Genomic DNA, 27,694 nt, shown 5'->3' with positions numbered 1-27,694 from the left:
CCGGTTCATTACTGTGGGAAAAACATTTCATGCTGTCACTGTTGATCTTGCAGATTCAAAGTGCTGCAGGGGTCAAAGTGTCACGTCCATGACCCCAACCATGAGCTGCTTTTCATGTCCGACCACCTTTGTTTGATTTTACTTCGTTTTACCTTTTTCTGGCTTCTACTCAATCCCTCCCTGTCCTCCTGCGCAGGTATGTAGGAGTTGGTTTCCTGAGTAACTGCTCTGGGTGTGCATCAGACACACCTACAGCAAGCATGAGACGGAGCAGCGTGCTGAACTAATTTCTTACACCCACGTTAATTACTAAGCATGCTGCATACTTACACAGGCACACACACACACACTCAAGATACAATGCATGCTCTGCAGCCCTGCAGATTATCTTTGTTATCAGCTCTTTTCTTTTCTTTATTTACCTCTTTTGGCAGCAGGTGAAGTTTGCATTCCTCACATTAGACCTTGACTCCTGTCCGGTAATTTCACAGGGTGTGTGTGTGTGTGTGTGTTTGTGTGTGTGTGTGTGTGTGTGTGTGTGTGTGTGTGTGTGTGTAGGCACAGACGATATAGAAATTTATATGCTCACCCACGCTGAAAGGTGAAAGGTCAACTATTTAGAGTACCACCCAACATTTAATGAAACTGAGTATACAATTTAGATTTCATACTCTGTCTTTTCTGTTTTTATTCATACTTCTCAGATAACAAATACTGAAACGTAGCACAGTGAAAATCTAGGTTAGACCTTTGATTGTCACATCTAAACAAAGAGAGTAAAGATGAGCCTGATATCCAGTCAAGTGGCTAGTTTTTCTACATTCCCCTGTAATCATCTCTGAGGGGACCACGAGTGCTTTGTGAGAAGCAACTTTAGAGCCCGTTACTATGATGAAATTCTGTAAAATGATCAAAAAAAAGGAAAACAAATCCCACTGAGCTGACTGTAAGTCACATATGAGCTAATCAATGATTCTGGTGTAACCTCAGGAGCAAAATGATGTTCTGTCAGATTTTCCTCTCGAGTTTCCTGCAAAGGGATTAAAAAAGAGAGAAAAAAGAAGAAGCACACTCACACTTCTGAGAAAGCACAAGCGCACAAAATTACAAGGGTAAACACAATTATTCTCCTAGAATGTGAGGTTGCGGGAACGTGGAACAGGTCCGCCCGGTCTGCCGCTCTCTCTGCTTTTCCTGGCGACACACCTGCTGGCCCGGGGAGGAGCTGAGACAGGTGAACGCTCCCTTAACTGAGAGGGAGACGCCACGGGAGGCAAGAAGGGAGCAAGAGGAAGAAGAGAGCGTTAGGAAGAAATACACTTGGACTCAGATTATACACACAAGCGACGTCCCAAGATGTCGAAGAAACAGGATCCCAGCACTGTGAAGTTAAACAAGTGAGTTGGGATTTACTCTCTCTCTCCCTCTGTCTGTGTGTGTTACTGTATTGTCTTGGTTTCTCTCTTTTAAATGCCTGATGGTGTTTTTTTTGTGCCATGATCCCATTTATGTTTGCACAGGCTGTTTCACTTTCCCCCGACAATCACACTGAGTGTTAAAGTACAGCCTGTGTTTTTACGTGCAAACAGACTTTCTGTCTCATTCATTCTCGTCTCCATGTCACTAACTTTAAAGTCAGTTTGTTTGTCACCTCGCCCAACTCCTTCACTTAACCACACACATTTTTAATTGTTTCTTTGCCCAAGGGGTGTATCACCAGAGTTCACTGACTCACTTTATCCATTTCTGGTGCCACTCAATAGGCTGAAGTTCTGACTCACTCAGCCGATATGTCAACAACGTCCCTGTCGTTTCATCCGACAGCGTGTATAGTGTGCAGCTTGCAGTACTTGCTTTGCAGTTGTTCGAGGGGGAAAAGTGAGTTGACTCCTGACGATGTTAAATGTGTGGACTCTTGAAGCGATTAAGCAGGGGTTTTATCTCATCCTGGTGTGAGGGGACACAGGCAAACACACTCATACTGTTACAGTGGGGCGTGACCTGAAACCAAAGACTTGAAAGTGTGACTGGAAAGAAGGCATGAAGGAGCGGCAGGGCAGGGTTTTCCTGCTGCTTTCATAATCAGCGCAGTGACACTTGTACCTGAATGAAGTGAATGTTTATTCCGCCTGCATGCCTGCGACAGGCTCAGGGTGGTGGGCGCGTCCCATGATGCACTGAGTTTATACACCACTGTGCATTTTCATCGTCTTCTGTCCTTGTCTTCCTCCCCTAACCATGGTCGTGCTGGAGGTTCCTGGTCATCAAGGGGGTCGTCTGATTATCTGGATTTTGTCTGTGCTATTTTAGGGTCTTTACCTTGTAGAGGTGACTGGTGATTTGATTTGGCACTATATAAATAAAACTTAATTGAATTGTGTTGTGGGCATTCACATCATTTCTGATGCACAGAGCTGAACATTCGCGATTCATGGGGGTCACGAGCTCCAGCAGCGCTGCGTATTTCTTCTGCGGTTCTCAGGAATGAAGCACGTGACCCGCATCTTAGATGTTTGTAGTAAAAATCAGTTTGAGTAAAGGAGAAATCAGTGCTCGAGGAAGTATTCTATTTATATCCTGTTTTTCCCTAAAAGTACGTCAGAATTACAAATTGTGAAATGAAAATGTGTGTGTCATTTAATTACACACACACACACACACACACACACACACACACACACACACATTTATAGTTTACTTTATAGTGCAAAAAATTGACATTTTAAAATACTATTTTATATGAAATCGTTGTTGTATATATTTATGTAATTTTAGTTAAGACAAGTGTTAATTAAGCTGTGGCTGTTTTAAACAGGACTGCAGTTTATTTATTTTAATCATGGACCAATAACATAACTACGTACCCTATTTGATAAAGAGCTGGCAATTTAAAAACAAAAAGGGATAAATTCTTACTAATTCTTACTAATTTCAAATATAATAAAATAATCAAAAGAAACCATGAAATATGAAGCGCTTTTTAATATAAAGCGAGCAGCTATGGCAGGGCTGTCAAGCACTGGCCAAGCAAAATCACCCCCCCCCCCCCCCCCCCCCAAAAAAAATAAAAAATAAAAATTGACACACACTGTTGAAATTGCTCTTCTTTTTACTACATGAATTAAATATAGATTAAAGACGTGAGAGAGCAAATTAATCCAAACCCTTTTTACCCTGCAAGACATGAAAACAACAGCCTCCTAGATCTTACCCTCCTGCATCAGTGCTCCTTTGGAAGCCATCATGTCTGACTACAAATGTCAATCAATGGTTAATCATATGATTAAAGGTGCAACAGGGATGTCTGAGCTCATCACAGACAGCATTCCTGACTGCTAAAGGGAGGCGACAGGGGGACACTCCCCTCTACCCTGGAATGTGCGTCCCCTCATCTGGGGTGTGTCAGGATACATAGTTGTCTTTCATACTACAGCCAAGAAGGAATGACAGAAAAAAACACATTTAATGAGAACAAAGAGCTGCGTGGAAAGTGTTTGATGAGTGACATTAAAGTGAAGAAACACGAAGAGCCACCGAGCTGGTTTTTATGTTCACAGCTGAACAGATTTCTTTGTGTGAAAGGTAAATAACACCATCATTTAGCTTTAACCACTTTCACAATTAGGATGTTCTTTTTCTTCATGTTCATCTGGAAATATTTAAACTGGGCTTTTATGCTTTTCATTATTTTCTGTCACAGATTTAAAATAATGGATGCTCATGTTAAATTGACTAAAGTAAAGTCAGCATATGTGGCAGGGTTTGTTTTAAACTCTTGGCTCTGTATGATGCACCAGAGAAGGGATATCCTCTCCAGACACATCCATCCATCCATCTTCTTCCACTTTATCCGGGGCTGGGTCGTGGGGGCAGCAGCCTAAGCAGAGAAGCCCAGACCTCCCAGCCACCTCCTCTAGCTTGTCTGGGGGAACACAAGGCGTTCCCGGGCCAGCCGGGAGATATAATCTCTCTAGCGTGTCCTGGGTCTGCCCCGGGGCCTCCTCCTGGTGGGACATGCCTGGAACACCTCACCCAAGAGGCGCCCAGGAGGCATCCTTGTCAGATGCCCGAACCACCTCAGCTGGCTCCTTTCGATGTGGAGGAGCAGTGGCTCTACTCTGAGCCCCTCCCAGATGGCTGAACATCTCACCCTATCTCTAAGGGAGAGGCCAGCCACCCTTCGGAGGAAGCTCATTTCCGCCGCTTGTATCCGCGATCTTGTTCTTTCGGTCACTACCCACAGTTCGTGACCATAGGTGAGGGTAGGGACATAGATCGACCGGTAAATTGAGAGCTTCGCTTTTACACTCAGCTCCCTCTTCACCATGATGGACCGGTGCAGTGTCCGCATCACTGCGGCTGCAGCCCCAATCCGTCTGTCGATCTCCAGCTCCCTTCTCCCATCACTCGCGAACAAGACCCCGAGATACTTGAACTCCTCCACTTGGGGCAGGAACTCGTCTCCAGACACGCCCACTTGTATTTATGAGGCACACCCAATCAGAGGAGATAAGGATAGTGATTAATTGGGAGCATTTTCACCATCATCTGTCTCTGTTCCTACCCAGGACTCAGGCCCAAGAACTGGCTGTGCTGATTTCTCGCATGCAAAAGAATGCAGACCAAGTGGAGAAGAATATCCTGCAAGCAGAGAAACTGCTGGCTGTGGTAAGAAGTCCTGATGAATCATAGGTGGAGGCACTGTATGCCAGCATTTCCTTTACTTAACTTATCATTCTGCCATAAGTGTTAAAGTGAATCTCTGAGGCACTTCCTTTCCACAAGAAGTTTAGCAAAAAAATCTAGAGATTTTTTTAAAAAAAAGCTACTTTGTTGCATTTGCGGTTCTCCTGTGCAGGACAAAGAGCGAAAGGGGAATAACGAGCAACTGCTCCACAAGAAGGAGAATGCAGACAACCTGGCCCAGGCCGAGGAACTGCTCAAGGATCTTTTCATGGACGTGGGCGGAGCCAAGAAGCTCCAACACCCTCAGGCTAAAGAGATTGAGAAGGAGTGAGTGTGTTTAGGGGTGTCATGGCCAAAATTCAAACACGCACAAACGCTAGCATGCATGCCAAGCAGACAGAACTTGATCTGTTACATGCCACGGAGGCACACTCGCCACAAACAATCATTTCCACAATCCCTTTCCTTGCTCTCCACCCATCTTCTCACTTCTAACTTAAACATTTTGTCTCTCAGTGTGGTAAATCTCCACTATCGCTGGGCCAAGGACTGTGCTACCTTCAGGGAAGTGTACGAATCGGTACAAGATGTGGACCTGACCCAAAAGATTGGCTGGGGTCCTCTGTTTGATGAGAGGCTGGTCAGTTGAACGACCAAAATTTCTGCAACCTTAAAGTCCTTCAGAGATTTTTAGTAGCCGCTTGAATCTTGAATGGTTCTCTGTTGTGTTTCACAGAAACAGCTGAGAGCGGAGGCATACGGCCCTAAGCTTTCTGATGTAGAGAGGCAGATAGCAGCTCATAACCTTCGCCATCAGGAGATCAAGGCCTATCAAGACCAGCTGAAGCCCAGCACTACCCTCTCACAGGTAACAGAGCAAAGCTTCACATGTATGTACAGTTCCTGCGTGCAAGATGGATCATTAACGTGCTTCTTGTTTGTTCACAGGAGCAGTACGCTGCCGTCAAAGAGAAATATGCTGAACTTTTTGTAAGTCGATTTAATTAGTAAATTTGCCACTTGGAGTTAAACTTGAGGAGTGTTGTGTGTGGTGTTCATATGTTGTTTGCACCTTGCGTGTTCTGCAGGAGAGCTCCGAGCGACGGCGCAACCACCTGGCTTCTTTATACGAGTACATGCAAAGCTGCAGCAAGGAGCTGATCTACCTGTCGAACCAGCAGGATAGGATCCTCCAGAGAGACTGGAGTGATCGCATGGTTGACCCGCCGAGCGTCCGCATGGAGTATGAGGTGAGAATCCAGCATCACGCATGCTGAGTGATTATTATTAGTTAAAGTCCCAGTTTGTGATTTTATCGGTGCAAAGGCAACTTTGAATTGAGCACTTGCACGTTTCATTTTTGCACAGAAATTCAAAGCTAACGGACTGTTAGCACACGAGCAAGAAGTCAACCAGCTGCAGGAGGAAGGAGATAACCTCATTAAGATGAAACACCCCGGCAGCCCAACCATAAAAGTACATTTTACATCTGTGATAAATCATCCTACTGTCCCGTATGGCTGTATGGTTGTAGCATTAATTAAACATGATCGTTGATGTCGTTGTCAGGCACACAGAGATACGGTACAAGCTGAATGGCAAGCCTTTCTCAACCTGTGTCTGGCACAGGAAGTACACCTGGACAATATTGACAACTACAAAAAGGTAAAGAGCTGTGAGGAAAATTAAAAGTTTCCAGTTGACTAAGAGCCTGCTGCTAACAGCTGACTGTTCAATGCAGTTCCAATTGGATGCAGAAAGGTTGTCAGAATCTCTGGAGAGACTCAGCTCGACTCTGGACTCAAAGTCCATGGAGAACAAGACGAACCCCGAGATCCTGTTGGCACTCGAGGTAAGACACAGTTTTTTAAAAATATGTTGTGATTTCTGTGCAACTTCTAGGAGTCTTAACAAGCATAGAAAAGCCATGTTTTCATGGCTGACACAAGAGGGACCGACAACTAGTCAAAGGTGGTACATGGAAAATTCTACCAAAAATTAACACCAAACCAAACCAGACAACAGTTTGGGAATTCAGTCTGTTACAATTTTAAATGCACAGACTTCCATACCCATGAAATTAGGAGACTCAGCTGGACTGTAACAACAACAAACTGCTGTGATGACTGAGACTGCCGTAGAAAGGAATGATTTTAGGCCAATGTTCAAGATCAGGGATGTTAAAATGGTTATTACAGCAGTGCTACTGTAGTTGTTAAGTGTGTGGGATTTATGACAAAGTTCAAATGTCTGTCTCCTCCTAATAATACTGTGTACAGATAACCATTCGCACCTTTGGCCCATTTAGAACCACCAGTTCGGCCTTTATTGACTTTATACTTAATTCTGCTCATTAAAGTGTTCATTTCCTTGCTGAACAATGGTGACTTTGTTGTGTTATGGTGCAAAATAAACCCATTGTCCCCATTTAAGGATATACTCAAGGAATCAGTATGTACCTCTAACTACTTGAACAGTGGGAAAACATGGAAACTACTTTGAAACTGTTTTGAAATTCACTTTCAGGGAGATGAACCAGCAGTGAAGAGGAATGAGCAGCGCCTGGCTGCCCTCAGGGAACTTAGCGATAGCGTCGTGCCTCTGAAGTTGCGCAGAATGCAGCTCAGCAAACCGACCACTGTAATATCCCTGTGTGACTGGATCGATGAAGAGGTACGATGTCAACAGCTGTCATTTACAGGCAGCCACCTTATGTTGGAGATAGTAAATTTAGGGATTACTCTTTCCTTCTCTATCTGTTTTAGGGTGCCGTACGACGTGGTGAGAAGCTAACCCTGAAGTCCAGCTCTGATAATAACAACTGGAAGCTTCAGGACAGCAGTGGGAAAACCAAAACCCTCTCTGCAGCATGTTTTATGATCCCACCACCCGATCCTGAGGCCTTGGAGACAGTGAATAGGTATAATCACGACTCCTTCAGCATACTTTATTGGTGATTATAATTCAACCTGAAGCTGATTTTAAACCAGCACTGTGTGTGTGTGTGTGTTCAGTCTGGACAGACAGCTGGCTGATCTAAAGCGTCGTAGATCTGCTCTCATAGCCGCCTCAAAGAGCCCTGCTGTAGAAGTGATTCAGACTCAGAAAAGAGGTGAGAACAAAAGCAGTCACTTCACTTCTTCTCATCTCCTTGGACTTTCAGACCAGGACAGAAGTCTTTTCTGAAACGATTGGGCTAGTCTGTCTTTTCATTGTAGAGCCGTTTTCCTTTCTCCTCAGTTGCTGTTAAAAGTCCAGAGAATCCCAGAGTTGCAGAGCTCCTCAGTGAATTAGGCAAAATCAATAAAGCCCTGGAGGCGCTGGAAAAGGAGATCCTGAGGCGAGCGAGGACCCCGTTAGACAACCGTAACCCAACTCAGGACCTGGCAAACAGATTGCAAGAGCATGAGGTAAACATGACGAGCATTATACTTCAATGGCACCACGCAGGTCACAACGTAATTGAATTATGTCCTATCTAAACGTGTTCCTTTGCCCTCCAGAAATCGGCTCTCGCTGTGAAGAAGCTAGAGTCAGAGAAATCTGCCATCCAGAGAGAAGTGGATCCTATTCTGGCTAAGAAACCTCTGGGTCCCACCGCCTCTGCCCTACCACCTAAACTCAGCGCCACCAACAAAAAGTTTGATGACATCAATGCTCTCATCGACCTTTATAATAAAAAGTACGAACATTAGAATGAAATTCTAAATAAAATCTCAAATCTAGAATGAAATCTTCCTTAAAGTGCAGTCATTATAATGGAAGTGTTTTAATAGAAAAAAAGCCTAGTTCACTCATAAATATACATAGACTAGCGTGTAATTATGCCTTGAATGAAAAATGATACGTCATAAACGTATAATTAAGCCATTAAAAATAAGCAGGTTTGTGGAAACCGTCATGTTCCCCCACCATAATTGAATACAATTATCTCCCTTCCACCTGATCGTGTTTTATATATGTGGCTAGAGACCGGCTACATATGGATTACGCCAGAGGTGGAGGAGAAGAGAATTTGTAGGCGTTCGCGTGCTGTGGATGGACATTTCAGTCCGTTCTTGGACCTTTAGACTCAAGATAAAAGGCATCATGCACATGTTTTATTGACAGAGGAGGGGTCCCCTTCACCCCAGAAACATAAAGAAAGAGACAACAGTCAGAAGTGAACTTCTCTGACTGAATGACCTGTATTGGATTTATTTCAAAAGGTTTTACAGCCTCTGTAGTAAATAAAGATGAACACATCTCACCCAACATTGACAGCTATGGTAAACAGTGGACAAAAATAGCCAATTGTTTCAATGGATTTTACCATTAAATTGAGCATTTAGCAACGTGTCAGTTCAGATATAGTAGAGTAGCATATCTATGTGCGTGTTCTTGTGGCGTTTTCTTTATTTTATTTAACTTTGCTACTTCTCTGCTTTCATCAGAGCAACAGCTTCCATGTACTTGGAGAAAGAGATAAAGAACGTAGAGGGCGTTGTCTCTGGGTTTGAGAAAGAACTGGCTAAAGACGGCACCATTCTTGACCAACCAAACTCTCTTCAGAGCCGCAACCAGAAGCTTCAGGTGTTGTAAATAAATCTAAAACGTACACAACAATATAGATAACTGGAATCGTGCAAATGTGTCTTTTCTCATGCCTTTTCTTTGTCGTTATGTTGTCAAACAGGCAATGAGTAAAGATGTGGCCTCAAAGAAAGATGAGCTGAAGAAATTAGGCAAAGAATTGGACCTGACAGAGCAGGCGTGCAACTCTCTGCAACAGAATCTCAATGAGTATTGTCCCGACATCCGCCGCCAGGAGGACCAGGTGAAGAACCTGAAAAACCGTTACACAAGGGTCAATAGCCAGCTTCAGGAGAGGTGAGAGAAAAGTAAAGACAAAATCAGGCATTGTGGTAACCATTGCACATGGGTGTTGTTGTAACTCGCGTGTATGTTTTTGCTTTAGGTCTGCTCTTGTGCAGCAAGCAGTCAATAAAAACCAGGATTTCCAGAGTGCCGTTCAGTCGCTGGACTTCTTCTTGGTCAATTTGCCAGATAATAAGATCAAACCTACGGACGGAGTGGCACAAATTACAAGCAAGGAGAATTCTCAGAAGGTGAGTGGAAGTATTTTGTTTTGTAATTTTCATTTTATTTACATGCATTAACAAGACTCTGATGTCTATAAATAAAATAGCTCAAGTCTGCTTTTGGTTATTTTTTTAGAGAGTGGTAGAGGACATCAAGAAGAAGTCAGGTGATCTTAACCGCGTCAAGGACCTTTCCCGCAATCTGCAAAATGTCTTAAATGTGAGTTCTGAGAAGAAGACCTAAACCTAGCGAAATATTTACTGTATATTAGGCATAGCCTCAAAATGATGCCATTCTTAAATGTATTTCTATTTCTTTTCAGGACTATGAGATCAAGTCAAACACTTACAGTGCCATTCTGACGGATGATGATGGTGCTGACGAGAGTGAAGAAGACGTTGACGAGGAACCAGTTTCACTGAAACGTCAAACTTCAACTCTGTCTCAGGCGATACAGAGAACGGTATGGTTTCACACAGCTACACAAAGACAATAAAGTAGCTACAAAAAGATATTTTTCTTTGTCAATCATTACTTCAAGCACACCATTGGCTCAACAGAGTCAATAAGTGACTCTGCAAGCAGCTTTGCAACCCACCTTTTTGTCATGCTGTATTTGACTTATTTACTGTCATAATTCACAGTTCCCTGCTTTTTTTCTCTGTTGCGGTCTTGCCATTTCTGTATAACCAAATTTTAAATTATTGTAGATGGAAATAAGAATCTTCTTCTTTTACTACAGGAGAAAGATCTGTTGAACCACTTCGCTGAGGTGTCTGCAGAGAACAACCAGCTACTAAATCAGTTGGGTACAACAAAGAACATCATGGCTATGGTAGGATATCATGGAATCAAAATAAACCCAGCAGCATTGTTGTTGTTATTTCACTGTGTGTCTGTGTTTTTTGTTTTCTGTTTTTTTACATTAAATAATACTCACCACCTCACCTCACCTGCCTTCTCTGACCTCCTTTGTGTCCTTTTATTTATGTGCAGAATGAAGAGAAAATCAGTCAGGTGGCTGTCACTCAGCAGCTGCAGCTCCAGAGCCAAATGAAAGACCAGGAGCAAAGCGATAGTCTGAAAAAGGAATTAAGTGAGGAGGTCAACAGGCGTCTTCATGCTGAAAACAACCTGGATACATACCGCAAGAGGTTTATGTCTCTGAAGAACAGGAGAGGAGTGGAGAGGTTGGAGGAGAAGGAGGTGGTGCAATATTACCGCGATCCCAAACTGGAGATGGAACTGAAGTCGCTGAAAAGTCGGATCGAGGATGAAGAACTGAAAAGGTCAGGCACCAAAACAGAGATTGAAATCAACAATGAGAAGATTATCAAACTGGAGCTGCAGCTAACCAAAGTCGAGCCTAAACTAGTGACTAAGATCCTCACCGAATACGAGAAGGACCCCCAGCTTGATAAAGAAGCAGCTAAGCTTCGAGACGAGATACAGAGGTTGCGCCTGGAACTCCAAACGAGGAACACAGAGGCAGTTCAAGTGAAAAAAGAGATAACCGTTTTGGCTCAGCAGAAACCAAAAATCATAGAGAAAGTTGTTAAAAAGGAAGTGGTGAGACTTGAGAAAGATCCAGAGATGCTGAAAGCTGTTCTTCTGTTCCAGAGTGATATTGCAGAGGAGGAGTACCGATGCAAGGCCCTCAATGATCACATTTTTAGCACAAGGAGCCAAATAAACACACTGGAGAGGGTCATCCCCACCATCCAGCCCAAGGTTATTACGAAGGTTGTGAGCCAGGTACGACAAGATCCGGAAACGGTTGAAGAGTCAAACAAGCTGCGGATGACTTTGGAAGAAGAGAAGGATGAAAACGTTATCTTGATGAAAGACCTGACCACCCTTCAGTTACGTTACAGTGAACTGGAGAATCTCAGGCCAAAGGTGGAGGTGAAGGAAATCATCAACGAGATTTACAGAGTCGATCCTGAGACAGAGGTCGAGATGATACGTCTGAGAAAAGAGCTGCAGGATTCAAGCCAAAACCGCACGGACACGGAGAAAGAAATTGACACAGTGACAAAAACTCTGGTTACACTGCGGGCTCAGAAGCCCAAGGTGGAGTACAAGGAGGTGACCCAAGAGGTGATCAAAGAAGAAAAGAGTCCAGAAGTCATCAGGGAATTACAAAGACTAAACAACCAAATGAACCGTCTGCAAGTCAACTATCACACCACCATAGAGCTTCTGACCCACCTGCGCAAAGAAAGGGATGAGCTGAAAGCTGAAAAAACTAAAGTGGAGACACAGCTAGTGAATAAAGAAGTCATTAAATATGAGAATGATCCTCTTCTGGAGAAAGAAGCTGACAGGCTTCGACGGAACCTCAGAGAAGAGATTCAGCAGCGCCGATCTTTAGAGGAATGTCTCTTTGACCTGCAGAACCAACACATCACCCTCGAAAGGCAGAAGCCACAGGAGAAAATTCTAACACAAGAAGTGGTTCGGCTTCAGAAGGACCCTAAGCAGATCCTGGAGCATGAGAAATTAAACAAGAAACTGGATGATGAAACGAAAACCCGCAGAAAACTTGAACTGGAAGTCCGACAACTCAGAGCTCTGATTCAAGATAAAGAGATTATGCTGGCTCAGCTGGATGATCGTCAGAAGAAGATCCAAGTAGAGTCAGAGCTGAGACAGATCAAAGCTCGTATTCTTGAACTGGAGAATACCCCACCACCCATTGAGGAAAGAATAATTGTCGAGGAGGTCTTGAAAGTGGAGAAGGATCCTCAGCTGGACAAACTTATTGGTAGTATACATGACAACTTGGAGACAGAGGGCAATGAAATCAATCGTTTAGAGAGAGAAATCCGCAACATAAAGCTCAAGCTTGAAACTCTGCAAAAGGAAAAATCGATTGAGAAGGTTGTTTACCGAGAAGTTGTCCGTGTGGAGAAAGACCCAGCAGTTGAAGCTGAAAGGGAACAACTCAGAGAGCTAGTAACAAAGGAGAGAAATCTCAGGCGGAACCAAGAAGATAACATTCAAAGCACGCACCTCAAAATGACCCATCTGCAGACGTCAAGGTCTGTGACTTCTCAGGAGGAGACCACTCTCATTTCCATCAGAGATGCTCTGCAGAGAGATAAGGAAGATCTCCTGAAGCAGTTCAAAACCTTAGAGTCCCAAAGACAGAGTATCAGCATCACCTTCCAGCAACAGTCCAAGTTGATGAGTGAGAGGAACCTGACGGTGCGGCAGAGAAGTCTTAAGACGTCCTCTGAAATACAGAGGCTTGAAAAAGAGATCCTAAAAGAGAAGGACAAAATACACGAGAAAGACAAACTCATCATCGAGATGCTGGACAAAATAAAGCATGAGGACCATTCTGAGACTAAAACCAGAGAGGCAAATCTTTCCACCAAGATCACCATCTTGGATCCAGAAACTGGTAAAGATCTGTCACCCTACGATGCCTACTTACAGGGACTAATCGATCGAAACCAGTACATCAAGCTGTCAGAGCTGGAGTGTGACTGGGAGGAAATCACTTCAAGTGGTCCAGGTGGAGATACAATCATTTTGCACGATCGAAAAAGTGGGAATCAGTACTCTGTGAGGGATGCTCTGAGGGAGGGCCGTTTGACTCAACGTGACGTGAGCCGCTACAAGGAAGGGAAAATGCCCATTTCTGAGTTTGCTCTCCTCGTTGCAGGCGAAAGAAGCAAGCCCTACGTTCCTCCATTAATGCCAAAATCTCCCACCAAAACAATCCCAACCGCTCCTACCAAACCCATCTCAACCTCTCCCTTGAGCTCCATGTCTTCATCTCTGAGGTCCTCCTACACTAACCTGAACACTCAATACAGCGGCAGTCTCGGCAGTCTGACCAACCTCAGCGCTTTACCAGGTGATGAGTTTTTCCCAATCTCTGGCATTTTTGACACCACCACCGAAAGCCGCATGTCTGTGAGAAGTGCCCTCACCCGCGGTCTCATTGATGCCGACACTGCTCTAAAGCTGCTGGAGGCACAAGCAGCCACCGGTGGAATAGTTGATCTGGGCAAAAAGGACAAGCTGTCTGTCCACAAAGCAGCTGAACAGAGCCTCATTGACACAAACCAAAAGTATAAGCTTCTGAATGCCCAGAAGGCCTTCACCGGAGTCGAGGATCCTGTGACCAAACAGCGTCTCGCTGTAGGACAGGCAGCACAGAAAGGGTTCATTCCCCAAGAAAATGCCAGGAGGTACTTAGAGGCGCAGTATTTGACCGGCGGGTTGGTAGATCCCACCAAAGCAGGCCGCCTCACTATCAAGGAAGCTCTCGCCACCGGTCTGATTGACAGCACAACGGCAAAAGATCTGCAAGATGAGGCTTCCCACACAAAGGAGCTGGTGGACCCCATCAGTAAAGGGAAGATATCATACAAACAGGCGATGGATCTGTGTAGAAAAGATTTCAGCACAGGCCTCTTGCTTCTTCCTGCAACCTCCACTGACGTTGCCAATGCTCCATCATACTCAAACTTCCGTTTCTAGGAAGTTTTAAAGTCTAAATTTAGCTAAAGATTAAATTTTCTACAGACTGTGGTGCTAGAGGGTGCATGAAAAGTCTATTTAACATATTTAGGGGGGAAAGAAAAAGAGAAAGACAGGTGTTCATATGTTTTGAAAACACTGAAAAAAAAGTGTCTGGTAGAGCTGCACACTTTTATCTGTTTCATTTTTTCCAGTTCTATTGTTGGTCTGCTGTGAAAACAGTTATTTTTTGTTATGTATGTGCTGCATAGGGGCTTATTAAAATGCTTCACTTTGATTTTTTTTCTGCCTTGTTATTTAAAATACAACCAGCTGCAGCCTGTGATAGGCTTTTGACCAGTCACGGGTGTAACCTGGACATCAAAGTGCTGCAGAACTGAGTCGGTATGATCTGAAAGTAGCAATAGAACCTATAAACTCATCTGGAAAGCGTTTACTCAGGTCATAAAGCAGACTTCTGTACAACTTTATGCAGCTGCATTTGCTGCCCCCTGCTGGACATTGCAGGTTCAAGCCACTTCTCCAGTTCTCCGGCCTTCACTTTTTAGTTTGCCAGCTTTGTCCATGTTTTATATACAGTCCATGATGACCGCGGACTCCTAGTTTTCAACATTAATATGAGGAATCTGGCATTACCAGAAACAGTGTTCTTCATAAGTGACGCTTGTGTTGCAACTACAAATACCCCTCTCATGAAAATAGTTGTACAAAGCTGCCAACCCCAGCGAGTCATATGTTTGGAAATGGTGGATTACGGATACAGATTAAACATGAGTCACATAAGAGCACTGTAGTGCGTTAAGGTTAACAAGGTCGAACTCGTTGAGGCGTGCGTCTAATAACAGACTGCCCCAGCGACGTGCACGCCTTCTTGTCTCCAGGCCGATGAGCAAAGGAGCGTGCAGAAGCTGATTTGTCTACATGGGCCTAAGTTGTGATATTGGTTATGGTCTAACACTGCGGTGGTGATAGAAAACGGTGTTGGGAATGTGTGGCCTCCATGCTGGGATGTCTGCCTGCCAGATTACCCGGTGACTGTAAGGACTTTGTGGGATTATTGCACGTGAGCCTGTCTGGAGACTGCAGTAGCCCCATTCTGTGTCCAAAGCCGGGGGGATGAAGGATGTCCCCTGATTTGGTTGGGTCATCTCACTTAATGTAGTTGGCTCACATAATGATGTAATTTCTCATTTTTTCAAAGTGAAAATTGGAGTTAAATTGTGGATTTCAGATGTTTTTGTGTCTAACCCCATAATGCGTGTCTAATAACCGCCTGCCTATTAAAAAGCCCGCTATATGGCAGCATCACTAGTGCGTAGCAGCAAAAGTGGTCCCTTTGGACTCACCGATTATTGCCCGAGTGACGTATGTGATAATTGGAAGCTCCTCTTTGTTTTGTTTGATTATTGCAGTTATAATTCTAGACTACGGCGCTATCGGTTAAACATTGACAATGGGTCTCTGAATTGATTTGGACTCTGTGAATGAAGACGGCAAAGCCTCACATATGCCTGCCCTGCAATCATGCCAACAACATATCAGCTACCATTTGGAGCGCTCTCATTCAGGCAGCCCGTCCAGTATTTGCACTCTTTAAATAAATATAGGCAGCAAATTTTCAGTCTATTGTTGCTACTTGAAATTGATCATTGCTGAAAGCATTTAAATATAAAGCTGCAAACTATATGAGTTCTCATCACAGTCATCCACACACTGACAAATCCTTAAATAAACAGCATGCATGGCCTTATGAAGACCTCAGTATCACAAGACTAAAATAAAACTTTCTGCCAGGAGGAAGAAACTCCCATCGAGCAAAATGTGCAAAGGTGCCAGCTGGCTGGAATCAGCCATAAGACAATATCGCTGCGAGCCAACTTCACTCTGCAGATTTCTGCTGGAAGAGAAAAATTTAACTGAAAGAATGTGAAAAAATCTTTGATGCAATCATCCTTCCCAAAGTCTACAAGATTTTTAAAAGGAGTCACAAATTGAAATAGTTCAGTTTCCTGGAAAAAAAAAAATCATATTTAAAGAGAGCATTTTTATACAGTAAAAGAGAGAGACAAAACTTTCACTTACCAGCTGCTTTATTAGGTAGGTGGCTTTTGCTCGGACAGCCTTTTACCTTCAGAACTGCTTTAATTCTTTGCGGCACAGATTCAACAAGTTAGATGGGTTGAATCTGAGGGGGACATCAGAGGATGGGTACACTACGGTCATACAGGAATGAACACGGTCAGCAACAATACTCTAGTAGGTGTGATGTTTAAATGATGCTCATTTGGTGCTACGAGACCCATGGTTAACCAAGAAAATGTCCCCGACACCTTTACACCAGCAGCATCCGCCTGATACCAGGTAGGATGGACCCATGTTTATGCCAAATTCTGACACCCACTATCTGAATGTCACAGAAGAAATCGAGACTCATCAGATCAGGCAATGTTTAACCGACTCTAGCTAATAAAACTTCTTCTATTGTCCAATTTGGTGAGCTTGTACTAATTGTAGCCTTAGTTTCCTATTTAGCTGGCACAAGCACCACCCAGTGTGCTCTTCTGCAGCTCCATGTTCAATGTGCACTGAGAGATGCTCTTCTGTGGTTGTAATAAATCAGGAGATGAGTTGGCTTACCATCGCCTTTCAGCCAGAACACTACTGCTCACTGGATGTTTTCTCTTCTTCAGACCATTTTCTGTAAAGCCTACAGATGGCTGTGTGGGAAAATCCCAGCAGATGAGCAGTTTCTGAAACACTCAGACCAGCCTGCCTGGCACCAACAACCATGCCACCTTCAAAGTTACTTAAATCCCAGTTCATTCTCACTCAGATGCTCAGTTTGAACTTCAGCAGGTCACCTCGTCAATGTCTACACGCCTAAATGCACTGAAATGTTGCAATGTGATTGGCTGATCAGATATTTGCATTAACGCACAGCTGATCAGGTGTACCTAATGGAGAGACTATTGAGTGTATAACTGCACCCCAATCAGTTTTACATTTATTTACAATTTTTTCTTCTTCTAATTAACAAAAAAAACCCCAGCTGATCCTAAGGTGATCAGATGAGAGGCACTGACTGATTTTTCACAGTCTGAGTCTTGCGTCATTATGTCTTCATACTTCACAAAACTACTGTATGCACATACTTACATTCCACTGAACCGTGTTCGGTCACTGATAGCTCGGACAGACTGCAGCTGGGTAAGTGGAAGAAAATGGTTGGATTATATTTTAATGGTTTTAAAGTTTTATTTCCATTTCTGATGAGTTTAAATCCCTCTGTGTTTAGTGGCTACAGGTGCAGATTCAAATTCCCTACTTTTGGACCATAATCATCATTTTTGGACCATTACAGGGAAGTACCAAATCACCAGAGGTTAAGGTTTGGCCTTCATGACGTAGGAAATACAGGGGTCTAAATAAGTACCTGATCTTTAAGGTACAAAGTGTAAAGATAGAATCCAGCTCGTCTCTCACATCCAAGAGAGAGCAATTTTAATCCTGTGATGATTTTTCTCCCCATAGCTTTTTAAGAAATATCCATAAATGCGCTTACATTCAGACTTCCACTCTGAGGTAGTGTTGATGTGACAGTTCTGGGTCATTTATGAGGTGACCACTACCAGGTTTGTCCTTCAGAGGGGTGGGAGCAGCTCGTCCTGGTACGTTAGGGGATTACACCTGAGTCGGTGACTGTGTCATGGATTACAGCTTCACCTGCACAGCACGCTGTCTACAGCATGGAGTGCAGGGACAGCTAAAGACAGTGGGTGCTTGTGTAAGCTATGGTTAGTGCAATCTTACAGCAAAGAGAATATCAAATGTCTGAGAGAACAAATTACATTAAAAATGAAACTTTTTCATCTTAAAAAACAGTATAAAACATTTTATTGAAACACTGTCACAGAAAAGAACTTAAAAAAAATTACATGGTTTGTCAAACTGTCGTCACAACTAACGCCAACCTGCTCTGTTTGTGCTTCTCTAGGTAAAGGTCATTGGTCCTACAGGTTAACTAATCCCCACTCGGTGGTTACAATAGCTAAAGCCCCCTAATGGAGCTGAGGAGGAGCTGGAGGATGGTGGAGCTGTGACTGAGCTGCTAAAGCCCGGTTTACTGACGTCAGACCACAGTTGTAGGAAGCCCAGGAAGGTGCTTAGCAGAAGACAGCTTTACACCCAAGCGCAAAGTCTACCACAAATGCGACATTTAACTCCAGTTACTCACTACTTGACTCTTCTCGCATATTTATAACACGTCACAGTACAGTATATAGTACATCCTTTGTTTTATTATACATATTAAAATCATTTCACATGGGATCAAAAGTCCAACAAATCAGAGAAACGGCTGGAAACTTGAGACAAACCCTGAAAGATGCTACAGAGAACAACACTGAATTCCTTCCTCTTAGATTAAAGACAGCCTGCTCGGCCCTCAGTAAGCACTTCATACATCAACGCGTTCGTCAGTCTTTGTCAGGGGCACAGTCAGGGGGTGCTGAGGGAAGCGGATCGCTTCGCTGTTGCGGCGCATGTACGCGTGGCCGCTGATTGGGTACCACATCTCGGTGAAGGTCAGGTTGGCCACGGTGATGGCGCATCGCCCCAGCACCTTGAAGCCCGACTTGCGGTAGAAGGGGATGAGGAAGTCTTCGCACATCAGCACCGCTCGGCGCACGTTGGGCAGGCAGCGGAGATACTGCAGGTAGCGCCACATGAGGATGGGACCTTTGCCCTGCTGCCTGAAAGTGCGATGGACAGCCAAGACGTGGATGTGCACGGTGGAGCCGCAGGGCTTGTGGAGCGTCAGCGCTTCCTGGAGGGGAGCGGAAATGGGAGGTTTAATAATTAGTGATGATTTTTAACTGTGAAAGGACAGAGAGAGAAAAAAAAATGCAGGATGTCTTACTGTGGTGAGCCTGTCCTGGTCCCACAGAGAGCCGATGATAAAAGCCACCAACCGACCCTCCTCAAACCAGCCCATGGATAGCTCTGGACACAGTGTGAGGAAGTGACGTACTTCATCCAGGTGGAGGGGGCACTCACCTGACACTGAGATAAATGCTGAGAGAGAGAGAGAGAGAGAGAGAGAGAGAGAGAGAGATTGGTGGTCCGTGCGCAATAGCGGTTTGGCACAACTTTTACGCACACATTTAAACGGACCAAATCGATCAATTAATCGACTGTGGAGCAATCACGACATCTTTACAATCACGCCCCCGTGGAGCAATCACGACACCAAAGGAAAATGCATCACGTGACTTCGTTAAATAAATCAAATCCCCACATGAAACCACACTTTAACAAAATCATTATTTCCACTCAGCAAAAAGTCCAGAGCGGATTTCTGCGTCAGCATAAGACCCACAGGAAGGATCACTTACCCTCTCGCTCGATTTCAAAGACGCTTATGGCATCCTGCGTGTTGAGCGGTCGGACTTCACTCGCGGGAAGCGTGTGTCTCCTTTGGATACCGGGCGAAACTGAAGGTGGGGACTGCATTGGCTTGATGAAAGGCTGCGCGCCCACAACTGACATTATACGACACTGCGCTCTCCTCCCGGAAAAAAAGTGTTTCTGCGCTCTCCTGCTCTCCTTCCTGCTTCGCAGGATCACCTCTGTCGGGCCCTGCGAGGACAACAGGGGGGTTTGGATCCGTATTTATAGAACAGATCTCCTAGCTGTGATTCACAGGCTGATTTGCATTTAAATATTTTGGCTGTCAATGAATGAATAAAAAAAAGGTCACAACAGTGTAGGGCCATTTTCTGAACCCTGTAATCAACAGAAGCCATTGTTGGTATTTACCATTAAAACCGACAGACAATGATTGATGACTCACTGAGTCACCACTGCTGGCTTTTTTTTTTTCTTGGCTTGTGTACAGGGAGCCATGATGCCCCTGGAGCAGCTGCAGGTGGTAAAAGTTTGCTTAAGTGCTTTTATTGCATTTGATCAAACTATCCAGTGCGGTCAAGTCTGATAAGAAGCAGATTATAACGAAACAAACCTCTGTCATCCATCACTTGTACACTTTCCAAAGCAACAACCAGGCTGTGAGCGATACTTACCGGAAGGTGTTGACGTGTAAGTCCGTTAAGTTTGCGGAGTGACTGCTGAAGCAGCTCTGCGTCTCACCTGCTGCACAGCTCTCTTCATTATGGAGTGATTATTACTATGAGTCACATGGTGAAGGATTACAGAAGTTGTTTCCACAACTCGGCGCATTACAGGCACTTTATCTCCTCTCTCACTGAACACACACACACGCACACAGACTCCACAGTGTGTTTTGGATAAAAAGGGAAGCACTGTATGTAAGTGGTTCCCAACGCTCCATAATTTTATGTTTGGGCTGTTGATTGAATCACCTAAAAATGTTTAGGGGTGAAATGTCTCAGCTCGTCTGAGGGAGAAGGCTGCTCTGGGGATGGCATCCAATGCCTGGCATTGGATGGTCCACATATGTTAGTTCAAATGTTCATTGTCAAGGGGCAGCCAATCAGAACAAAGTTGGCATGAAAGCGGGAGGAACTTGTTTCACACAGAGGATGATCTGAGAGGAAGCAACTTATCACCCAGTGTGGGATAAATAAAGATTATGTTGAACTACTAAGACACTTTATTAGAGCCTCAAAACCAAATAACTGAGAACATAATGGATCCCCTTTAAACACTGTTAAGGTACAGCACTGGAGTAAACTTACTGGACACTGTTGGTGTTCACAGTTTGGTTTCTGTGACTTTAAAAAAGGTTCCTGTGCTCAAAAAGACGGACTGACATTAAATTACCTTCTAGGACTGGAGGGCTTACAAAAAAGGTGTAAGATCAGCAAGACAATTTTATAAAAACCTTCTGCTGGGCTGCCGAAGTGTTAGAAGTGCTCCCATTTTGGCTTTCTGAGGACATTCATCATACTTTACCTTCTTTGTCTTTCTGGTTTTGTGTTAAAAGATCCCAGCAGGCAGGTGTGTATGGGTTTGTTCTGGTTTAGATTTTCTTTTTTTACGGATCCGTCACTACAAACTAGCATTCACAAACTCACCACACGATGTTCTTCTTTCTTTTTCTTAAAAACGTAGATACATTTTGGTTCTGTTAACTCTGTTATCTCCGTTGGCATTCACCCTTTTTATCTGACCTTTGAACTGGTTCATGACTGTATTTTGTAACACTCAACCCTCACAGGTTCTCACCCCAAACACAAGTAAATTGGTTAAACTGAGGAAACACTGGCAAGGTTCTTAACAGCAATGAGTGGAGGGTGAAAAACGGACACATCATTTTTCTTTTCTTGAGACATCTAAAGCTGTTTATCATCCGATCTTTAAACAGATCGTTCATGAAAGTAAATCTTCTTGTTTTTATATTAGCTGTAAGATAAAAACATGGATGTGTTATTAGTTATTATGCAGTTATTTTCCTGGGCTATGTGTGACTCCCAAACTAATAGAAGTTTGATGCCTCTGGCAGTGAAGAAGACATCTGTAGCATCTCATCTTTGAGTTCAGCTAAATGCTCTTTAGTCAAAAGACAAAAAATAGACAAAAACATCAGTGACTGCTGAGGAAACCAGGAGAGTATTGGGCTCCATAGACTTTAATGCATTATAGAACTTCTAAAGACTCATAAACTGTACGTGTCATGAGCAAAGGTACAGTTGAGCAATGTGCAATACTGAGCATTTTGAAATATGAATGGAGTTTGTCTCGTATACAATAGCAGAGATATAAATACAGTTGATGTCTATTGGATTGTTTTTAACTCTTAATAACTCAAAAAGTATAAAAGTTACTGATAAGAAAAGTCATAGCACCCATCTACAAAGAACCCCACACGGCTGACATATCAATCATCGTGGCAACATACACGCTGCAGGAGGACATACACGCCAAAGTAAATCAGGTTTCCACTAATATAATCTGTTACAAATGTAAATTTATGATTTTTGCTTTATGAAAATACCTTCATGAAATTAAGCATGTTTCAATATATGAACAGTATATGTGGCATAAATGGGTTTAGAGTTTAAAGAGAGCGAAAAAAGGCACAGAAGAAGAAGAATGAAGCGAGAGGACATGAGTGCGATTTAGCGCTCACGCCAAATAATTACAAGTCAACACTGACCTACTGTCGAACGTAAGAGAAACCAATGCAAGAAGCAGCTTACACTCACATTTTATACTCATACGCAAGCAAGCAATCCTAGCATAGGACTGGAAAAGCAAACAATATCAGTTCCAGTTCATAACTAATATAACTAAACTGAGTCACATGGTGCATGTATTGTAGATCGGTGAAAAAAAATAGCATCTGTTTTCATTATGATGCGCTCCTTTCAAATATTGCAGTGCTATCGTTTTAGCATTTGGAAGCATTTTGAGCAGGGGTGTCGAACTCCAGGCCTTGAGGGTCGGTGTCCTGCAGGTTTTAGATCTCATCCTGGGTCAACACACCTGAATCAAGTGATCAGTTCATTACCAGGCCTCTGGAGAACTTCAGGACATGTTGAGGAGGTAATTTAGCCATTTAAACCAGCTGTGTTGGATCAAGGAAACATCTAAAACCTGCAGGACACTGGCCCTCGGGGCCTGGAGTTCGACACCTGTGAGCTAAACGGTGGTCCAGCAGAAGAAAATCAACTAGAGGAGCTGAGCACAGAGCTGGAGTAGTAAGGCGTTTCTTACAGTCTTTAGTGGGGCGGTGGTGAGAGCATTGGGGGTCCAACTGCTGGTGTCTGCTAAGGTTGAAAAGGAAAGTCAGGATGGCTTAGGTCATGCTGCCTGTGGTTTGAAGAGGGAAATCTAGTCAAACTGGGGATGTTTTGGACTTTATGTGCTAAAGTGGCCAGAAGAGGGTCCCTGTTTAAGCTGTGAGAGTCCCGCTGTGTCTGTTAGGGCTGACTGAGGGAGGGTAAAGGCTTTTCTTCTACTCTGTTTGTGGCGCTGGGGTCTCATTGGCATTGTTGTCAGTGATCTTGTTTTCCAGCTCATCGTCGGACAGGAGGTCCAAAGAAGAAGTTCCCTCGACCTGCAGCGGACGTCTGCCTGAGCGACTGGAGGAGAAGGTGATGGGGCCACCACGCCTGCAAGAGGGAGAGGAGCAGAGAGGAGGTAAAAAACAGGAAGACACAAATTAAAATGGAAAATGTCTGCTGCTGTTAGCGACAAATGGTTAAAGTAGCAATGTCACTTTAAAAAAAAAGATCAAGTAAATGAGGATCCTGTGACTGCAGCCACTTTCTCCCTCCTCACCTGAGGCGGTTCTTGAGAGTGTGGACCTCACGGCTCAGGCCCTCGCTGGCCTCGGTGGCGTCATCCAGTTCTCTCTGCAGCTTCCTACGTGAAGCGTTGGCCCTCGTGGCCTCCTCTTCAGCCTCCTCCAGCTGCCGCTTCAGCTGCTTCATACGGGAGTTGGCCTTTTCCACCTTCACACACACGGAGACGCGAGACATAGAGCTGTTGTTAAGCTGAAGCTGAGAACACGCGCAGTGAGTGATAAATGCCGCTTATTTACAGCAGCAGTAGACATACTTGCTCTTTAAACTGGTCGGCATGGCGACGCTCATCCTCCACTTGCATGCAGACTTCTTTTAGCTTCTTCTCGGTCCTTCTGACGATCTTGTTGGCTGCCGCTCGCTCCCTTGAGTGGAGAAGATGTTCCACGTTTAAAGTTTTTTGACTGGTTTTGTTCATTAGCTAGAGCACGAAGAGCGGTGTAGTAAATTCCTACCTTGCCTCCTGCTCCAGCTGTTCCTCCAGCTGTGCTATTTTGGCCTCCAGGGCAGTGATGGAGGCCTTGAACCTGTTCTTCACAGAACCCTCCAGCTCGCCCAGCTTGGCCCGCAGCTCCTTGTTTTGACGCTCCAGTTGCTGGCGAGCATTTTCGCTTTTCTGGGCTGTGCTGCGCTCTGCGCTCAGCTCTGTAGTCAGAGTGTCCACCTGATGGAGGGCGAGAAAGGTGGAGTAAAAAAAAAAAATTGTCACGGAGAAACAGAGAGAATCCAAGTGGACAGGGATGGTGCACGACACAGGTTATGGTTTCTCTCCGATAGCCGAGATGGGTAAAAACCTGCCCTCCTCATCAGTGCTGCCAGACTGAGGTTGACAAAACCCCCCCCAGATATTTTCATTTGGAGATGACATCAGTTGATATTTGGTTTCACATGGATTTGTTGGCTTTTTACGTTTCCTTAAAAAGCTGCAGTCAACTCAAGACAAACTGATACACCTCTGAAATGAAACAAGGGCCCATCCATCTTTCTTACATTCTTACAGCTTCTTGGAGCTCAGTAAATGTTTTAGTCCAATGAAGACTCGGATGATTAAAGACACTGAATATGCTCATACTGACATTGCGGTATGAAATCAAACCTGCATGGTTGTCTTTCTGAAGCGGTCATTGAGTAGCTCCATGTTGCCCTGCTCCTCTTCCAGCTCCTCCTCCAGCTGGGCGATGCGAGCCTCCAGCCTTCTCTTCTCATCCATCAGAGCAGTCCTGACACAACGAGAAAAATAAGATGTCCTCGATGAACAGAGCAGCCGAAATACGACTGTCAGGGTCATTTTAGTTTTTCTGTAAATTATTGGTTTGGTTTTTGAGAGTCATTTGTTTTGACTTTTGCACTTTTCTCGTAATGTCATTTCCTAGAGCAGGTGAACTTACTTCCCAGAGGTGCTGTTTGAGATTTCATCTTGCAGCTCATCGCGCTCCTGCTCCGCGTGGCGTCGTCCCCTCTCAGACGCTGCTAAGTCCTGCAGGGCAGAAAAAAAAAAATCTATCAGCACCAATGTTCCCTCTAATTTTCCATGTGTCTGAGCGAACACACAAACTCCCTGAGCGATCCCTTGGACCACTGTGAGTGACATCAGACGTGTGCACTGTGGTCACGCCAGCATTGAATCCATCCAAGTTACATGGTTTATTAAGATAATCAAATTACAGCATTTACATGTATGTTAGACTACTTTTAATTAACTGCTTTAGCCCACTTACAATGAAAATGTAAAACAAAAATGTAGTCATTGACCTGTGTAGTATGGTAACACTATTGGAAGTAAAAATAACTTGAACTCAAATTTTGAAAACACAACTTTCTTCTTTTTTCTTTTTTATAAAGCTCTGACTTGTATTATGAGTCTGTGGTCTGGGAGAGAGTCCTGTAACTCTGTCTGCAAAATACAGTATATAATGACCAATGTTGGGCAATTAATTATATAGTTACTTCTTCAAAAAAGTACCTCAGTTTGGCAAACAACAAAGTTTTTTGCAGCTATTTTTTTTTTTTTAAATGCAGCCAAGGTGTTTTTTTAATAAACATTTCAAACTATTTACAGCACAATCAGCTGTTCTGCATCAAATTTGATTCCATACAAATTATTTGTGCCACTCCAAAAATAATTTCTGTCCACATAAAGGAGAACAACAGCCTGATACCTGCAAGCCTGACAACAGGAGATGCATCACTGCTGTAACACCTGTAACACTCAGCAGTCGCCTCATTGTTCTGACACACACAACAAGACTATTTACTACACTACACACTAACTACATAAGATTTGCGCTATGGTGCAAATCTCTTACATCTCAAAACACCGCCGTCACTCCTAAAACTTCCCCCCGTTTCTTAACAACTTGCCATATCATTTTTTGATTGGTCGACATGGAATTTTTCGACCAATAGGAAAGGGTGGGGTTTTTTTGGTTTTGTTTTTGCTCACAGGCAGAGAGTGCTTTCGAGCGTTTTTTCTTATAGAACGTTTCTTCCCGCAGTAAATATAAACAACGATAGTATTCAGGAAGAAAACCAAACATTGCAGATATTTTTATCATAACTCTGGTTTTACGTGGCCAATCAACACAATTTAAAAACTGGTATAAAGTCCACACTTTTTCCGTTAGTTGTTCCGTCTGTCCTGCTCACATCTCCAATGGTTGTACACGTTGTCATTAACGTGGTTTCACGCCACATCAGCTACACCGCTTTGCTAGCTAAAACACCGGTGTCGGCACATAAGGACGCTGTCATAGCCTGTCAGCGACATTGATTAGCTGCGTATATACGAATGTGAATCGCATTATTGGCTGGACTGTGGGATAAGGTGGCATCGTTCTAATCCCATACGGGAGCAGCCAGTCACTTACTGACTAACACTGCAAAACAGAATTGTTAAAATTTTAATTTTAATTTCAATTCAGGTTACCTTTTTTTTGTGCGCAACGAAGATTTTCTGTGCGCAGAGACCGTGCCAGCAGTGCGCAATTGCGCACGTGTGCAGCTTAGAGGGAACATTGATCAGCACTTCATCGAACATTAAGAGGGACTCTTGAATGTATAAACTGCTGTTAACTGTGAATTACCGACACCCTGCATAGCAACAAACATCACAAAACGTCTGAGCTTCAGACTGTCCTGACCTCGTGTAGCTGTACAATCTCTGCCTCCAGGCTCTTGAGCTTCTTCTCGTTTTCCTTGGATAGGGCAAAAATATCGTCTCTGGAAGCTCGAGTGTCTTCCAGCTCCCTCTGGTAGTCTTTCATTTGGGCCTGAAGGAAGCAACAACAAGGCATGACTGGAGAATAAAGTAAAAAAATTCGGCTGATGCAAACACGTGAATAAAATCTGCACCTGTAACTTGCGCAGCTGTTTGATGGCTTCGTCTCGAGCCTTGTTGGCTCCTTCTATGTGACCCTCTATATCCTTCAGGTCCATCTCCAGCTTCTTTCTAGCAGCCACAGCCAAAGCTCTCTGCTTCCTCTCATCCTCCAACTCCGCCTCCATCTCTCGCACCTGGAAGGAGACATCACAAGTCATCAGTGTGGAAATTATGGGGAATGAACCAATGCAACATAATTAGATTTAATTTCCACCTGCTTGACCAGTGCTCTCTTCTTCTCATCGTTCTGGTCGTCCCGGCCCTGCAGGTCTCTCTCATACTGGGCCTTCATGGCCTGCATGTTGACCTCCAGGCGCAGCTTGGCGTCCTCTGTGGCCTGCAGCTCGTCCTCCAGCTCCTCCAGCTGAGTCTTCATCTCCTCCAGCTGCTGCTCCAGCGTGCGCTTCGACTTCTCCAGCTCATGGACCTGATATGTGTGTGTGAGATATGAAAAAGAGGAGTGAATGAAAAAAAGAAGAAGAAACACTTGGATACAAACTTCAAAGGTCCCCTTCTAAAACACTGTGCCGCTCACATTCTTGCCCACGTCGTCCTTCGAGCTCATCAGATCCTCCATTTCAGCGCGGAGCTGCTTGTTAATCCTCTCTAGCTCCTCTTTGGCTTCCAGTGCCTCGTCCAAGGCTCTGGCCATGGACAAAGCTTTGGTCTCCTTCTCTCTGGCCTCAGCTTCAGCACGGTCACGCTCCTCAGCATAACGAGCAGAGATGCTCTTCTCCTCAGCCAGCATCTATCAAGAGAACAG

The 27,694-nt window shown here is 44.1% G+C and overlaps 3 protein-coding genes across 6 annotated transcripts in view; 1 reads left to right on the top strand and 2 right to left on the bottom strand.

The window, feature by feature from the left end:
• Positions 1–1,238: 1,238 nt before the first annotated feature.
• On the top strand, positions 1,239–14,542 carry LOC309705139 (envoplakin-like). Its single transcript, XM_082530758.1, has 22 exons — positions 1,239–1,397; positions 4,569–4,668; positions 4,859–5,013; positions 5,203–5,326; positions 5,423–5,554; positions 5,635–5,676; positions 5,775–5,936; positions 6,055–6,162; positions 6,256–6,351; positions 6,428–6,538; positions 7,213–7,359; positions 7,452–7,606; positions 7,701–7,798; positions 7,927–8,096; positions 8,190–8,368; positions 9,120–9,258; positions 9,362–9,555; positions 9,644–9,794; positions 9,904–9,987; positions 10,091–10,231; positions 10,511–10,603; positions 10,765–14,542. Exons 1-22 carry the CDS (start codon positions 1,357–1,359, stop codon positions 14,263–14,265), a joined length of 6,123 nt encoding a protein of 2,040 aa, XP_082386884.1. The 5' UTR covers positions 1,239–1,356; the 3' UTR covers positions 14,266–14,542.
• A 3,600-nt stretch (positions 14,543–18,142) lies between these two features.
• LOC309705769 (serotonin N-acetyltransferase-like) lies at positions 18,143–20,690 on the bottom strand. Its single transcript, XM_082531755.1, has 4 exons — positions 20,346–20,690; positions 19,659–19,902; positions 19,184–19,338; positions 18,143–19,090 (listed from the first exon to the last, which is right to left on the bottom strand). Exons 2-4 carry the CDS (start codon positions 19,810–19,812, stop codon positions 18,722–18,724), a joined length of 678 nt encoding a protein of 225 aa, XP_082387881.1. The 5' UTR covers positions 19,813–19,902; positions 20,346–20,690; the 3' UTR covers positions 18,143–18,721.
• Positions 20,691–21,856: 1,166 nt separating this feature from the next.
• LOC309704156 (myosin-10) overlaps positions 21,857–27,694 on the bottom strand; it is a 68,164-nt gene continuing 62,326 nt past the window's right edge. For all 4 annotated transcript variants that reach the window (XM_082529159.1, XM_082529161.1, XM_082529160.1 and 1 more), the window contains 10 exons: positions 27,467–27,679; positions 27,146–27,358; positions 26,904–27,065; positions 26,693–26,821; positions 24,941–25,029; positions 24,649–24,772; positions 24,008–24,216; positions 23,809–23,917; positions 23,530–23,702; positions 21,857–23,360 (listed from right to left, as the gene is read on the bottom strand). In XM_082529159.1, the coding sequence (XP_082385285.1) occupies positions 23,204–23,360; positions 23,530–23,702; positions 23,809–23,917; positions 24,008–24,216; positions 24,649–24,772; positions 24,941–25,029; positions 26,693–26,821; positions 26,904–27,065; positions 27,146–27,358; positions 27,467–27,679 (1,578 nt within the window). In that variant the 3' untranslated portion in view covers positions 21,857–23,203. The remainder of the gene's footprint in view (positions 23,361–23,529; positions 23,703–23,808; positions 23,918–24,007; positions 24,217–24,648; positions 24,773–24,940; positions 25,030–26,692; positions 26,822–26,903; positions 27,066–27,145; positions 27,359–27,466; positions 27,680–27,694) is intronic.

This window comes from Aulonocara stuartgranti (genome assembly GCF_965226115.1).
Source record: "Aulonocara stuartgranti genome assembly, chromosome: 4".
NCBI classification, from domain to species: Eukaryota; Metazoa; Chordata; class Actinopteri; order Cichliformes; family Cichlidae; genus Aulonocara; species Aulonocara stuartgranti.
The sequence above is the reverse complement of the archived record's forward strand: the minus strand, read 5'-3'. Positions and strand labels throughout refer to the sequence as shown.

What these genes read in the sequence shown, in the direction of transcription:
- LOC309705139 (XM_082530758.1), top strand. Translation starts at nt 1,357, where the DNA reads ATGTCGAAGAAACAGGATCCCAGCACTGTGAAGTTAAACAA. An exon ending in CCGGCAGCCCAACCATAAAA is followed by an intron (nt 6,163 to 6,255) that starts GTACATTTTACA and finishes TGTCGTTGTCAG; the next exon opens with GCACACAGAGATACGGTACA. An exon ending in GTGACTGGATCGATGAAGAG is followed by an intron (nt 7,360 to 7,451) that starts GTACGATGTCAA and finishes TATCTGTTTTAG; the next exon opens with GGTGCCGTACGACGTGGTGA.
- LOC309705769 (XM_082531755.1), bottom strand. Translation starts at nt 19,812, where the DNA reads ATGTCAGTTGTGGGCGCGCAGCCTTTCATCAAGCCAATGCAGTCCCCA. An exon ending in CTTTGAAATCGAGCGAGAGG is followed by an intron (nt 19,339 to 19,658) that starts GTAAGTGATCCT and finishes TCTCTCTCTCAG; the next exon opens with CATTTATCTCAGTGTCAGGT. An exon ending in ACCAGGACAGGCTCACCACA is followed by an intron (nt 19,091 to 19,183) that starts GTAAGACATCCT and finishes GCTCCCCTCCAG; the next exon opens with GAAGCGCTGACGCTCCACAA.